Raw genomic sequence first — 15,428 nt, forward strand, 5'->3', positions numbered from 1 at the left:
CTATCTCTACTCCTTCATTTTTCCTTCAATCTTTTGACTCCTATGTCATCTGTAAGCCAGTCACTGCCAGTTTTTTGATGTTTTCCCATTTTGATTTCTGATGCAGCAACTTCTTGTCTTGAAATTTGTGTTGTGCAGGAAAAAAATGAAAGAAGTGAAGAACATGAATTGGTGTAAGTTCATTGCGGACTTCCTGCATGATGCATTCTCAAAGAAGATGTACCAGAAGGGTTGTCGACTCCATTTAATGGTATTTTTGTACTACTCTTTTGCAAACACTCCTAGCTCCTTGAGCATGCATGGAAACCATGATGGTGACATTGTGGCAACTGCCATCATAACAAGATGGCAACTGCCCACATAACTAGATGGCAACTGCCAACATAACTAGATGGCAACTAACACATATAGATGGCAACTAACAGAAATACATGGCAACTCTTTCCTTCTTCATGCCCTCCAACTTGATGATTGAAGGAACATACATTAGATTCTTTTTTGCAAAATACCATGATGGCAACTGATATTTTTTCTTTTTAAATTGTTGTACATCAGCTCATGTACGTCGATCGTCTTGATATGTCCACTGTGGACTTTACTGGGATAGGAGGCCCGCCGCCTCCAGACAAGTTTGCTATTTCTGCGTGGACTTACGATGATGTCAAGGTGGTGCTTGCCACAGACAAGATAACTGATACAAAATACGGGAAACTACAGGTTAGTTCTGGCTTCTTTCTTTGCACGACATTCGTTCAATTTTTGACGCTGCATAACATGTGAAAAAATCCCCATACGGTAACCGTCCGTGGCTAACAAGAGATGACTACCTTGTTAGCCATGGCTGTCTGTGCATGGTATCCATGTCTTAAGCCACATGGCAACTCTGCCATCCATTTTGAAACTTCTATCTTGTACCTCTTTTTCTTGCAATACATGAACTGTTAGTTAGTGTTCATTGTGTTCTCTCATTACATGCTAGCTGTTTTTTGGTTTTTTCCAGCTGATGGTCAAGCATGCTATAGACTACAGTGTGTTTGGTGGGCCTCAAAACTTTGGAAAGTGGATGGACATCCACTTAGCTCTGTCTTGTCCTGTTGAGGTAATCAAGGATACATATCTATGGTAGTGTTTGGTTTATTTTGATCTTGTGCACGTGAATTTAATATGTTTGGTTACTGCTGCTTCTTGTTTCATGCACAGGCGAGGGCACCTGTTGAGCATCTAATTGGGCAGTTTGCATCCGGAATGACCAGCTTGCTCGGGAAGTTGGTTGAGGGTTGGACATCCCTTAATGGCTCTGACAGCGATGCGGTTGCGAGGCAGTTCACTCCATTCGTTACAGAAAGGACACATTGGCCAACTGGTTGCCGTGGTCGGTACGACTACAACAGCTCGCAGGAGCTTCCTGACACACAAGATGAACTAGATGGAGATGCTGCTCTCGACAAGGACGACGACGATGACATGGAGAACGTGCAACATGACACCGACGATGATGAACATGTCGACGTTCGTGCAGGTGGTAAGAAGGGCAAGGGTGTACCACATGTCCCCTCACCGAAGAAAGTCAAAGAACAGACAGCTGCGAGAGGCAAGGGGGTGTCGCCCTCAAAGAGGGGGAGGGATCCAGAGGATGTTGGGCAGGGCTCTCCTGTCAAGAGACCTAGGACCGATCCCTCAGCTGCTAGGAGAAGGTTCGACTTCTGTTTTAGTGTTTTGTTTTGTCTATCCTTTCGAACAGACTGACCCCCTTTGCCATTTGTTTTTGCTAAGCATGGCAACGATTTTCGTGTCTGACACTTGGCACCTTTTTTGCCTCTTTCTTATATGTGCAGCGAGGCGACATCTGGTGGACGAGCAGTTACAAAGAAACAAGCACCAACGCCAACCCGTGTTTCTGCTCGATTGAACAAGGGTGCCCCTATTGCTGGTGACACACCTTCCACTAGGTCATCTCCTCGTACGTCGACGTCCAACACCGGTGATCTTGTCGTGTGCTAGATTTGAGGAAGACAGTCAAGAAGTAGGCTATCCCTGTTCTTTTTTCATTGCCATATTGCTATATTTTGGCTTTTGAATGCAGCTGTTCAGCTTGCCACATGGGCTACTGCCATCAGTCCCACATTACAACTATTGTTTCTCCCATGCTCTATTTCTTTTTACTTCATGGAAACTCCTGCTTGTTTTGCATGTCAACTGCTAACCAGGCAAAATGGCAACTCTTATTCCACCTACATGGCAACTACCAGCTTTTCCATCTGTTTGTGCACTCATCCACACCTAGTTTGGAAATGGCAGTCCTGGTACATCACACATTTCTTATATTTTTTAAGATGCGTACCATGGCAACTGCTGCTTGTTCTGCATGGCAACTGCTAACTAGGCCACATGGCAACTCTTATTCCACATACATGGCAACTATCAGCTGTTCATCTAACAATGTTCGTGTGTTTTTTTTATTTTTTAGGGTGAAGAAGACTACCACACGCGTGACCAAGCAGAACCCCAGAGACCCACTCAAATGCATACACTCAAAGCTGTTGACAGGTGGCAACTCAGACGTTCATGAGGCGCCAGTGCACAAACCTGTTGCTGCACCGTCCACTGTTCCCACTAGCTTTGATGCAAGCGGCCGACCATCTCCGCCGGTTGCAGATGTGCAGGCTACAACAGCAGGCATCTGTACATCTAGGAGTGACGAGTCGGTATCTGCCAGGACTGCTGAAATATTGCCCACTCTGCTGGCAATGAAGGATGCTGCTATGAGCCATGCCACCCGATCAGCAAGTGTTGAAGTGGACGCCCCCGAGAACAACCTAAGCAAGGAAGATTCCCGCTCATCTGAGACGGATTCCAAGTGCGTGGGTGGTGGCACTTCTACGTCCATGAAAGAAGGGGCTCAGGCGACAGTTCATAATGATATGCCATCCACAGGTGAGACTCTTGGCACAATAGCTCCAGCTTCTGGTGCTCCGGAGGTTGCCAAGGTGACTGTTACGTGAGCTGGTCTTCCACCTAAGCGTCGTCGCCCCCGCAAGCAATCTGCAGACATACCCAACACGCCGGCTGTAGCTAGGAGCATCAGAGATGACTCTGGTTATGTGCCTGCGTCCACATTGTTCCCGCCACCTTCTAGAAGCAATGTTATGGAGAGAACGGAAGACCAGAGTACAACCGACCCAGGTGGCAAGCCGGGCACGACTGACGGAGTTGAACGTGCGGAGCAGACTGCGTCTTTCCCCGAAGTGGATAACCCCAACTTAAATCTGCGCAGTTCTAAGCTCCCAGTCAACATCGGTGTCCCCTACAGCCCAAACAAGAAGATTGCCAAGGAAGCTGCCACTGATACCACTGACAGCATGCCCCACCCTACGAATAAGCCCGATGATTCTGCAGCGGCCGATGCAGAAATGTTTATCGATCTTTCGCCCTTGGATTCTGCCCAACAAGTTGTTCGCGGTCCAGCCAGCAGGCAGGAGAGGCACCCAATGGCCTTCACCCCACCGAGCTGTAGCCTTGGCATCGATCGCAGTCAAGATGAACCAGTGGTGCAAGATTCTTCACCAATTGCCTTTGCTTTCCCGGCAGGCATGGCCCCAATGATGGCGCAGCCAATGGTCGAGGGCAGGAAGGCTGTGAAGTTCGCAGAGCCGATTGTGCAAGGTACATTTCTTATGCGTTTATCATTTTCGTGTATACATCTTTTTAGTCTGACTTTTGTCCCAACCACTTTTTTGGGTTCTCACTTTTGTGATGGAAAATGTTATCTAATGGACATGGCAACTGGATTTGCTTGCACGCTGTCACCTACATTTTTCTGTTGCCATGCTGCATTTTCCATTCTGCAAGCACATGGCAACTGAAGTTGATACAACATGGCAACTGTAGTTGTTGTCACGTGGAAACTACAATGCATTGCACATGGCAACTCCCTACTTTCTGTGCATACATTTCATATTCTGCAACTTTTCTTTCACACTAAATTTGTTGTGTTTTCCAGGTATGCTAACCCACTTTTTTTATCCTTGCACCCACCTCTGAGGAGACTACGCCGTCACTTGATGAAGCTTACCGCAGGATTGAGGAGGTAGCATTGCACAGGAGGTCCTCACAAGGTCAGGGCCAATCAAGTTCCAACGTTCCTGCTGAGTCGGTATCTGAGGATACCATTAGAAGTGCCACCCCTGGTTTTGTGAGGCAGCATAGGGTAGTTCACACGCCACCCGCGGATGATTATGAGCCGGAAGTCAAGGCCACAAAGGATTAGAACCAACTGTACGAAATTGTCAAGCGCTTTGGAAATGCGAGGTCCAACGGCAATCACATGAAGGAGCTGAAAGCGTAATGACCACACCCACATAAACCTCTCATTTGCTTTGCTCTTTTTACTATTCATCCTTTTGCTATTTCTAGATATGCTCTGTTTATGTTTTATTTTCTTTTTTTACTTAGTAGACATGATTCTTTCATGTTATATCATTTTCATACAGCTCATGTTTGGACAGAACCAAGATCATACAATGTGATGCGACGTACGTTGACCTGGGTGATCTTGCCGAGTCTGTGAGGCCACTCGGTAAAATGTCGAAGAATGTAGTTGCATATGGGATTGACTTCATCAACATGCATATGGATATGTCTCCCGACAAAACAATCATGCAGTACACTATGACGTGCAAAATATGGGATGGTGACTTCCACCAGAAAATCCCGAGGAAGCATTTTGCTGCGCATGGTGATTTCAAACTCACAATGAAGAAATGTGTGAGTACTCCTGCCTTTTTTGCACATTTTTCCTCCCATGTTGTTTTTTGCCAGTAGCTATGCTTCAGATGTGGGCTACACCCTGTTTTGTGACAGTTGTTTCATGTGGCAACAGCTGCCATGTAATATGACTTCTGATTTACTTTCTTAATACAACCCATGTGGCAACTTCAAACTAAAATACATGGCAACTTTGTTCATGGATGGCAACTTCTTTTTAATTACCCACTATAACTAAACATTATACGTTGGTCTACTTTTCTTGGACCCTTGATGCTTTTATGTCACTCATGTGCCTGTTAGTGTAACCGGTGATATCTTTACATGCATTTTCCAAACTACATCATTTATGTTCTTAATGTGAACTCTGCTTCTTCTTTCCTTCATTCTTGTTTGCAGGTCTTGTTCTCCATGTTCCAGGAGCTTGCACCACATGACCCACACGACAAGTGTGGTCACCACTACGCGATTTGCCTTGACCTAAAGAACCAACGTTTTGAGGTGCTTGATTCAATGCGTTGAGAAGCTGATGCAAACATTACTACGCATGTTGAATACTTCATCAACAACCTCAAAGAGACATGGAACCTTCACTATGAAAACTCAAAGGTCAAAATCAGACGTTTTCCAATTGAGTACGTGGTGACTACGAAGCAAGGAAACGGGTAATTACTATCTTTTTCTTCATGTGTCCTCTACACCAATGCTAACCCTCTTGTCACCTCTGAATTGAAGTTTACAATTTTTCTCTCTGTTCTTTGTGAGCTCATCCGATTCTTTTATTGTTTAGGCATGACTGTGGCTTTCACATGTTGGAATACCTTGCAAAGTGGGAAGGTCGACGGGTTTGTGTTGTCACAGCTGCAATGGTTGTCGAGCTCTGCAAAATTTACACATGGAACTGGTTGATGAATGAAGATTTCAAAACGCGTTCCAACGCACGTGAGTTCATAGAGAAAGCTATCAAGAAAGCCACCAAGAAGTACACGTGAGCATGTGGTGCTCCATACCGAACACCTACCTTACATTCTGTTGCCGAGGAATGTAAGGTATTACTTCCGTTCTTTTCAAAACCATGTTCGTGTACTATGTTATGACTGCATCTCCGCGTAGCCTAGTATGTATTAGTGGTCTGTGAGCGACATTTGAATATGTTTCTATAATATATGTGTGGATGTGAACCTATTTTTTAGGTGTGGCAGCAGATACGTTTATGTTTTTCAGTATTATTATGCGTTCATCGTTGGTAGTACTAGTTTGATGTTTTGACTGCATCTATGATGTTTGAAAACATGGCAAATGTAGTTCATCAGATGCGGTTAGTGAAAGTTATCGTCCTTCTTCATTTGTCTGTTTGGTTCTTTTTTTCATTGCTAACTATACCGACTAGCATGGTAGTTTGATCACGCAGCCGTAACCTGTGCGGTTGCTTCATGAGACCGTTTCAACTTGTTCCCCATAGTTTGCACCACAATACAATATGTGTGACTAAAATGCGCTGACTGAACATGGAAATCTACGTGATGAAGAGTCAGTACAACTAACATGGCATACTCAGTACAACTAACATGGCAGATGTAGTACAAATAACATGGCTAATTTAGTAGAGATGGCATGGCAGATTCAGTAGAGATGGCATGGCAGATTCAGTAGAAATGGCATGGCATATTCAGTAGAAATTGCATGGCAGATTCAGTTCAAGTAACATGGAAAATTCAGTACCATACACGTGGAAACTGTAGTTATTCATTCATGGCATTTTGCTTCACATTCTGATGCCCCTGAAGAGTCACTCTCCAATTTTTACAAAATTTAGAACATCTAGATTACAAAAAAATGTCACCATGGACTAAGTCACAGTGCTCCAATGTTGCTTACGGATTGCCCGTCCCATTCTTTGGTTTCTTGTGTTTTGCTTCTTGAATCTCCAATCCCGATTTGTATCTTATCTCTTTTGGATGCCCTTTCGTGATGGAACGGGGCGGGTTCCTAACCTGGGTTCGTGTGCTTGCTGTTCCAGATCCTACCTCCGAGTTTTCAGATGATGGCCCCGTGGATGAAGGAACACTTGATGTGCGGGGGAACCTGTGTAAGGCTTCCTCAGCTTTCCTCTTCTTGATCTCATCAAGCTCTCTTTTGAGGGCCTTCCTGTGTTTTTCTGCGACCCTCGCTGTCTCATCACTCTTGCACGCTTCATCAATTAGTTCAGCATAGTTCTTTGTCAACACAACATGCCTCACGGCCTCCATGGTTGACTCTGGTCTCTCGTCATGCACAGCCAAAACTGCGTTTGATGTTTGCGGCACCAATGCGTCGTGAGCGTCCCAAGTCCATCGCCGCCTTATGAAATGGGGGGCCATTCGTGTCACCGCTTTCATGTCCATTACAATCCCGTCTCGTTCAAATTTGCAGCATTGGCAGTAGTATTCACCTTTGCTTATCGATGCCTTCACAAAGTAGTTCCTTCCCTTGTCCGGGTCTTCAGGTTCTGAATCCGACATGCCCATGATATAACACACCTTGAACGTATGTTCGTCCACCTGGAAAGCCGTTTACATGCTGGCACGCTTTATTTCTTCCTGGAATCTGCAAGTTTTGTGTGGTTTTTGTTAAACTCTTGTGTGAAGTTTTTTGGTAGCACCTTTTGTTGTTGTGACCAATGGAATTATAGTTCGTTCAAACATGGCAACTACAGTTCATCGAACATGGCAACTGCAGTTGAGTAAACATGGCAACTACAGTTCATTAAACATGGCAACTGCAGTTCACTAAACATGGCAACTACATAACAACTTCATTTGGCATTTGCATTCCATACCATCATGGCTAGTGGAAGTAAAGTTCATTAAACATGGCAACTGCAGTTCATGAAATATGGCAACTGCAGTTGAGCAAACATGGCAACTGCAGTTGAGTAAACATGGCAACTATAGTTCATTAAACACGGCAAACTGTAGTTCATTAAACATGGCAACTACATATCATGGTTACTCTGTACTCAATGGCTACTTTAAAAAAATCACCATTTTCAAATAAGCTTTTCAACTGCATTGCATTGTACATGGCACCTACTACCTCCATGATTGTGCAAATAAGATTGTAACACAACTGACTTACTTGTTAAAAATCTTGTTGGTGTATATCTTGCTAATCTGCCTCTCCATTGGTAAATACGTTAGCAATTTTGGCTGCTTGAGGGCGGTGTTTGCTTCTTGCTGTAGCTCGGACCCTAGTATTTTTTGTTGCAAAGCGTTGTACTGCTTGGCAAACTGTAGCAATGAGTTGCCAGGGCTGACGTACTGCTTCAAACCAGCAATGAACCCCTCACTGCGTTGTGTAGTCTGCAGAAACGGGAAGAAACACTGCATGAAGTAGGCCGGCACCCAGTACATTCGCTTTTCCCACAAGCTAGCAAGCGTCTCGTGGTCTTGGACTTGATATGTTTCAATCATAGCCATACAGCTCCTTTCAAACTCCTCCACCGTCAAGCTGTGGTCCATGCACAACTCGAATGCCTTGTGCAGCTCTTGACGGTCAGCAAAGAACGGTCCTAGCGTCTCCTCAGCCTTGTTTATATTGTGCCACCTGCAGTGCATGTGCACTGCCAACGGAAAGACCTCCTTTATGCCTGCACGCATGCTAAAATCCTTGTCTGTTATTATGTTCATCGGAGCAAGTCCACCCATGCACTCCAAGAAGGTCTTGAACAGCCAAATGTACCCATCCGTGTCTTTGTTCCGAATGAGCCTGCATCCGAACTGCAATGACTGATTGTGGTTATTTATTCCTATGAATGGGGCGCATGGCATCTCATACATATTAGTGAGATATGTCATGTCGAATGAAATGCAGTCTCGGAAATGTTTGTAGGCTCTTCTTGCAGCACCATCCACCCAATACATGTTCTTGACACGGTCCTCATCGTCCAATCTTATCCTATAGAAGAAATCTAGATCTTCTTTCGCTTTCTCATCAAAGTAGGCTATCGTGGCTTCTATGTCAGCCAACTTGCTTTCTCTATGGTACTTTGCCTTTAGGTTTGTGACGTCCGCCAGTATGTAGGGCATGCTACTCAGAGTCCCACTTTTGCTATGGATGAGGGAGAGTATCTGGACCATTCTTGATGGACCGATGTTACAATCATGTAGCAGCTTTATGAATTTCTTCTCGAGGGGGTGAATCCCCTGTGGGCGGTCAGAAATTTTACCAGGTCAAACTTCTTTATTAGCTCGTGGTTGTGCTCATCAAAATATTCATTGACCACCCACTGTGCTCCATCTACGTTCAGCTTACATTGGACATGGCATTCCGTCTTGAAAATGATACCTCTTTTTCGTTCCGGAACGACAGGTGCATCACCTTTGCCCTTCTTGTTTCTTCGTGACTTGTAGCACCTAATCTCACCTCTGCTGTACTCATTAGTTTTTTTAATTTTCCTATGGTATTCGGTGTTGACCGCAAACCCATGGAACTTTGCATATGTCTGGTAGAATTCCTCTGCATCTTCAAATGAATCAAATCTCTGCCCAAGATACGGTGCCTAAGGTACTATGATTTCTGATTGCCCACCATCTTCATCCCCTTGTGCTTCATCATCGGTTTCATCATTCACTTCAGTATCGGCGGCTGTTTCATCTGCTTGAGTGTTGCTTGTGCTGGTCTGCAAAGGTGTGCTTGTCGGTATTGCTGGAACGATTGCCATTTCCGACACTGACTCGGCATTGTTTGTGGCATGAGTGTTGGCTGGCTGGTGGAACGCGTCTTCCATGCGCTCAGAGCTCCCCGTAGTAGATGTCCCCGCGCCGCTGTTAATTGTAGTTGAAGGTCCTGTAATAAAAAAAACCAGGTACGAGCGTAAGATTTTGCTTGAATGGCATGTTTATCGTAACGAAGTACAACAACTGCATGTGATTTTGCATGACATCAGTCACACAGCAAGCCATGAATCTGCATATGGCCATGCATGGCAACTATAATTCTCCAGTAATGGCAGATGCAGTCCAACAACATGGCAACTACTGTTGCCAACACATGGCAACCAGTGTCTTTTAGCATCAGAACTTGTAGTATATAGCAATGGCAGCTACAGTCCAACATACATGGCATCTATTGTTGCCAACACATGGCAACCAGTATATTCTAGCACCAAAACTTGTATTCTAGGCCTGAGCTCAGTAGGCAAATGTGAACAATAATGAATGTTCCATCCACTCTTATAGCAATTGGCAAATCTCGAAGAAAATATACGACTCTTTTTGCACACGACCACTTGGTAGCATTTTTTGTTTGTTTTTTCCACCACCATCGTTACAAATCTACTTTTCCTCACATGCTATTCCCACAAAAGCAAATGCGGTGCTGCTTTCTGGTTCACATTATTTTTTTACCTTGTTGTGCCGCATGTGCCGATCTTGTGTGGTCTGTCATTCCAAATTGATGTGCTCTATCTACAATAGCGCTTTCCTGCAATTGTGAAGCTTTCCATGAGATGTTTGCCGATGTGGTTCCAGCGTAACAACCTATGGTCATGGTAGTAGTTGGTCATTGCATGGCAACTGTAGTTTGTTCAACATGGCACATGTAGTGGTCCAACCATGCCACACAAATTTGTTCACACTTTGTGATCCACAGTTGTTTATACATTGCTGGCACATTTGATTATACATGGCAACTGCAGTTCTCCAGGCATGGCCACTGCAGCTGTGCAGCCATGGCAACTGCATCTGTCAGATATGTTCCTTTCTCCTAACTCACTATCCACAACTTCACTTGCATGCACTCACCTGTGTACGACGTTGATGGCAGGTACATGGTTGCCGCCTGATGCCACGTGCTGCATGAAGGTCCTACATTTTCCCGACATAACTCGTGAGTCTTTTTCATCCTTGCAAGTTTAATTTCATGTCCACAAAAGTAAGTTTCTTTTTCGTATGCGTTCCCTTGATTTGCCACATTAGCTAGCTGAAGTTGGTTGCCCGTACATTTGTCAGCGTTAGCGCCCTGTGACGAAACTTGCCATGCAGCCCCCCTGATTGTGGTTTGGTCGTAAGAACCTGCTAAAAATTAGATTGTAGGACATAAGTAGAATGACATCTTCATTGTCACGAACATGGCAACTGTTTCTTCTTTGTTTGTCATGCATCGTACCGATGTACGTGTAGTGCTCTAGTAGTGGCAGCAATAGCCCTAAAGAAATGAGTTGATTGTACTCTGTTGCATCCCAAGGTGGTGTTTCCGGCCTTTGAGAAAGCCAAGGATCAGTGGCATCTTCGTGATTCATTCTTCTGCTTTCTTTTCTGCCACTGTGTTTTTAGTCACTGCATGAACAATAACGCATCAACAAGCCACAAAAAGCATTCTTGTTGTTTGCACGTAGAAGATAACACGACAATCTCATAACATTTCTTGCGTAGGCAACCAACACCTCATGCCAAGTAGGACATGCACATCCATTCTCTTTTCTGAATTCTAGATGCCAGCTATCATTTTGAAGCGATGGCAACAGACAACAAAATAGGATGGCAAGCAATAAGATAAACATGGTGGCAACTATGGACAACGTTAGATGGCAACTGACGTTAGATACAAGTGGCAATTATTTTTCCTCTCTCCCTATGCCAAATTCCTCCTTTCTCTCCCTTTTTTATAGTGATTCCTACGCACGCTCCATTACCAACTACTCGCACCAAGACAACCCAGAAGCTTGGCACAACTCTAGCATAGTACATGGCAGATCTGGCATATGTTTTGGTGGGCAAATGCAAAGACACACAAATTCGTGGGGTGTTTGCCCTGATAGCATTGATCTAGTTGCCATCTTCATGGGAAAATTTGCAATTTCATATTTCTTGGCAATAGAAGGTCGAGAAACAGAAGGAGATTGGAGATCCACCTGTTTTAGCTCGTCGTCTTGGGATGGCGAGTTGGGGTGGGAGGGGGTGGTGGTGGTTAGCGATGGGAAGGCGCTAGGGATCCTCTTTGGTTTCCATGGCAACCAGAGAAGGAAGGCGATAGAGGTAGGGGATTGAGAGGTGGGAGACAATGGCGGCAGGGCGGACTAGGGATCGGAAGGAGCCCGGGACGGCTGGCGTGCTGGGTCATGCGGGCAGTGCGGTCGTCTGGCCCAGACGTGTGGGCGGTTTTGCCACACAGCGAACGTGCGGGCTGTGGCTGTGCGTGCCCGGATGTGGTCGTGCGGGCAGGTTCTTCTCCATGCCACACGAGGCGTGTGGCACAACCACCCAATACACCACACATGTGGCAGTTATCGCGTCCTAAAATAAAGATGACCCTCGGGTTAATTACTTCCAAGGGAAAGGTATAGGTTGTTAGGCAAATGTAAAACCAAGGTTGGGCCTTGCTGGAGGAGTTTTATTCAAAGCGAACTGTCAAGGGGTTCCCATAACACCCAACCGCGTAAGGAACGCAAAATCAAGGAACATAACACCGGTATGATGGAAACTAGGGCGGCAAGAGTGGAAGAAAACACCAGGCATAAGGCCGAGCCTTCCAACCTTTACCAAGTATATAGATGCATTAAATTAAATAAGAGATATTGTGATATCCCAACATATCCATGTTCGAACATGGAACAAACTTCAGCTTCACCTGCAACTAACAACGCTATAAGAGGGGCTGAGCAAAGCGGTAACTTAGCCAAACAACGGTTTTCCAGGAAAGGTGGGTTAGAAGCTTGACATGGCAATATGGGAGGCATGATATAACAAGTGGTAGGTAGCGCGACATACCGATAGAATGAACAACTAGCAAGCAAAGATAGAAGTGATTTAGAGGGTATGGTCATCTTTCCTGAGATCCTGCAAGGAAGAAGAACGAGTCCATGAAGAAGATAAATGGACGTAGTCGAACGAATCCTCACAACTCCAGAACAAAACCGAAGCTAACGAGAGAAGCAACCCGGAAAGAAGCAAGCAACATAGTAAACAACCATCACATAAACATCGCATGATGCACAACCAAGTATGATGCATGTCCGGTTTAATGATTCATGGCATGGCAAAGTGCAACAAACAATACTACAAGTTAAGTGGAGCTTGCATATTGACGAAACACCACATTCGATTATTTAGTTCACTCCTAGTTATGTACCCCACAATATTAAATGTTGTTAAACATGGCAAGATGTGAAGCATATATAAACTAACTATTTAGGCAAGTTTAAATGAGGCCGGAAACAACAAGCAACAAGTCCGGAAAAAACGTCATGTGCATATTTTAAAGTTGGTACTGTTCTGCCCTATACACAATTTTAGAGTTGTCAAACATGCAAAGTACTGCCACCATGTTAATCTATACATTTTTCTACCCCATTTACATATAAATTTTATTTAAAATGGAGCTACGGTTATTTAGTTATGAAATAAAGCATTTTAACACGGCATTTAAGCAAATTAAATACAAACAGCATTTTAAACATTTTAAACATGCATGAAAGTTGGATATTATCAAACTAGATGAAATTCTAACCATTTTACATATATGACATGATTTATTTGGATGCATGGTTAAATAGTTATTAGCAGCTTAAAACAGGGGCATTTCTGTATTATGCATGTCTAGGATTTAATGACAAACTTGCAGCGCCGGAAAAAACAAAACACGGGCCGAAACAGTGAGCGCGGGACCTCAACAGTAGCAGAGTCGGGCCAAGCCCAAGTAGGAACAGAGGTGGGGTGTTGGGGATTTGCTCACCATGGGCCCAGACCTGTTCGGAGGTGAGGGGAGGCCGGAAGGGGCGTTGGGCCTGGCGCGGGTCAACGGTAGCGGGGCAGCGCTGCGAGCATCTCCGACGAGGGCGACGTAGGGAGCAGATCGGGCCGGCCGATGGCGGAGCTGGTTGGGGAGACGCCGGACGGCGAGGCAGGGGTAGGGAGGTCCAGATCCGGCGGCAGAGGAGCCTGGAGGCGCCGGCGGTGGAGCTTGGATGAGGCGCGGGCACCGGTGAAGGAGATCCAGGGAGGAGCAGCGTTCTCCCGCAAGGTCTGGTCGTCGTACGAGGGCGACAGCGAGGCACGGCTTGGGCGGGTGCTGCGAGGCAGGGATCTCATGGGCGGCGCGGAGCATCCGGGTCCGGGGCATACGACGGCGGAGGGGTCGGTGTGCTCCGACGAGGCCGACGAGCGGCGGTGGAGCAGGCGCCTGTGGGGGCGCGGCCAAGCTCGTCCGGGCCCAGATCCGGCCCGGGGCGGGCCTAAGATGGGCTTAAGTGGGCCCTGCGGGAGGTGGAGGGAGGCAGGGCGACGTGGAGGCACGCGGTTGGCTGGGAACAGCTGAAGCGGCGGCGCTGGCGAATGGCGGCGCGCCAAGTGGCTGGCGCCGGAATTCGAGGAGAAGGTGGCTGGCAGCTGCGGGGATCCTGAGGGGAAGGCTAGAAGTAGGTGGAGGGGGTTTAGGGTTCCAAAAATGGAAGGGGAAGGTCTATATATAGACACTATAATAAGACCGCACGCCAACTTTCGTCCCATTCCGAGAACATTTTCCGGCCACTTATAAAATAATATTTCGGAGATGTCGTGGGCGCGTGCAAGTGTGGTTGGGCTCAGAACAGACTACGGATGGAACTGGGGGATCCCGGACGGATGAAAATTTTGAAAACATGCAGATGCAATGCGGATGATGACATGGCAAGATGCAATACGCAAGCGAATGACAAGGAAAACAACAGTGAATAACTGGAACACACCTGGTGCATCAGACTCGGGGCGTTACATTGGTAGGGAGGCCAAGGTGGAAAAGGAGTCCCTACTGTCCCAAATTCAAAATCTAGACAACAAGGCCGATTCCACGGACATTGATGATGATGAATGGGCTTTTAGATACCACCTAGAAGAGCAACTTCTTCACATTTATAAGCTTGAGGAGGAGTAATGGCGTCAGCAGGGCAGAATTAGGTGGGCTATCCAGGGAGATGCCAACACCGCTTACTTTCATGCGGTTGCTAATGGAAAACATAGAAATTGCAATATCTCCTCCCTCTTAACAGAAAATGGTCCCATTTCTGGGAAGTTGGACCTACAAGAGCACATTTATTCCTTCTACCGGCAGCTGATGGGCAGCTCCTTGGTTAGGCATTGTGGGCTCACCGTTAACACTTGGAATGGCCAGCAACAAGTCTCGGATCAAGAAAATGTCGACCTCTCTCTTACTTTCTTGGAAGAGGAGTTCTATGCCCTAGTTAAGGAGATGAAAACGGATACGGCATCGGGGCCGGATGGGTTTCCGGTCCTGTTCTTCAAGACTGCTGGCCCCTTGTCCAGCACAGGGTCTTGCACATCCTAAATGACTTCATCCTTGGGAGGATTGATATTTCCTTCATCAAATATAGGGTGTTGTCTCTGATTCCGAATGTTCCGGGGGCGGACAAAATCACCCATTTGAGGCCTATTGTGTTAATCAACATTATCTTAAAGATCATTTTCAAAGATTTTGCCTCAAGACTCGACCCGATTGCACATAGGATCATCAGCTCGAATCAAACTGCCTTTATCAAAGGTCGTTTCATCTTGGATGGGGCATTGCCGCTTCATAAAAGCATGCATGCACTCAAGAGTAAGAATCTAGGGGGCATCTTACAGAAATTAGACTTGAAAAAGCTGACTACCGTGTGAACTGGGACTTCTTAGTCAAGGTCCTAAGAAGAAAGG

At 45.9% G+C, this 15,428-nt stretch overlaps 2 protein-coding genes across 2 annotated transcripts; both read right to left on the reverse strand.

Annotated features, from left to right (window-relative positions):
* Positions 1-6,638: 6,638 nt before the first annotated feature.
* On the reverse strand, positions 6,639-7,265 carry LOC147985656 (uncharacterized). The gene has a single exon (XM_087541681.1). The coding sequence runs from the start codon at positions 7,263-7,265 to the stop codon at positions 6,639-6,641; it is 627 nt and encodes a 208-aa protein (XP_087397807.1).
* Positions 7,266-7,877: 612 nt separating this feature from the next.
* Positions 7,878-8,831, reverse strand: LOC147985657 (protein FAR1-RELATED SEQUENCE 5-like). Its single transcript, XM_087541682.1, has one exon. It carries the CDS (start codon positions 8,829-8,831, stop codon positions 7,878-7,880), a length of 954 nt encoding a protein of 317 aa, XP_087397808.1.
* Between the last annotated feature and the right edge of the window lie 6,597 nt (positions 8,832-15,428).

This window comes from Triticum urartu, chromosome 2A (assembly GCF_056163025.1).
Source record: "Triticum urartu cultivar PI428250 chromosome 2A, HENAU_Tu73, whole genome shotgun sequence".
Taxonomy (NCBI): Eukaryota; Viridiplantae; Streptophyta; class Magnoliopsida; order Poales; family Poaceae; genus Triticum; species Triticum urartu.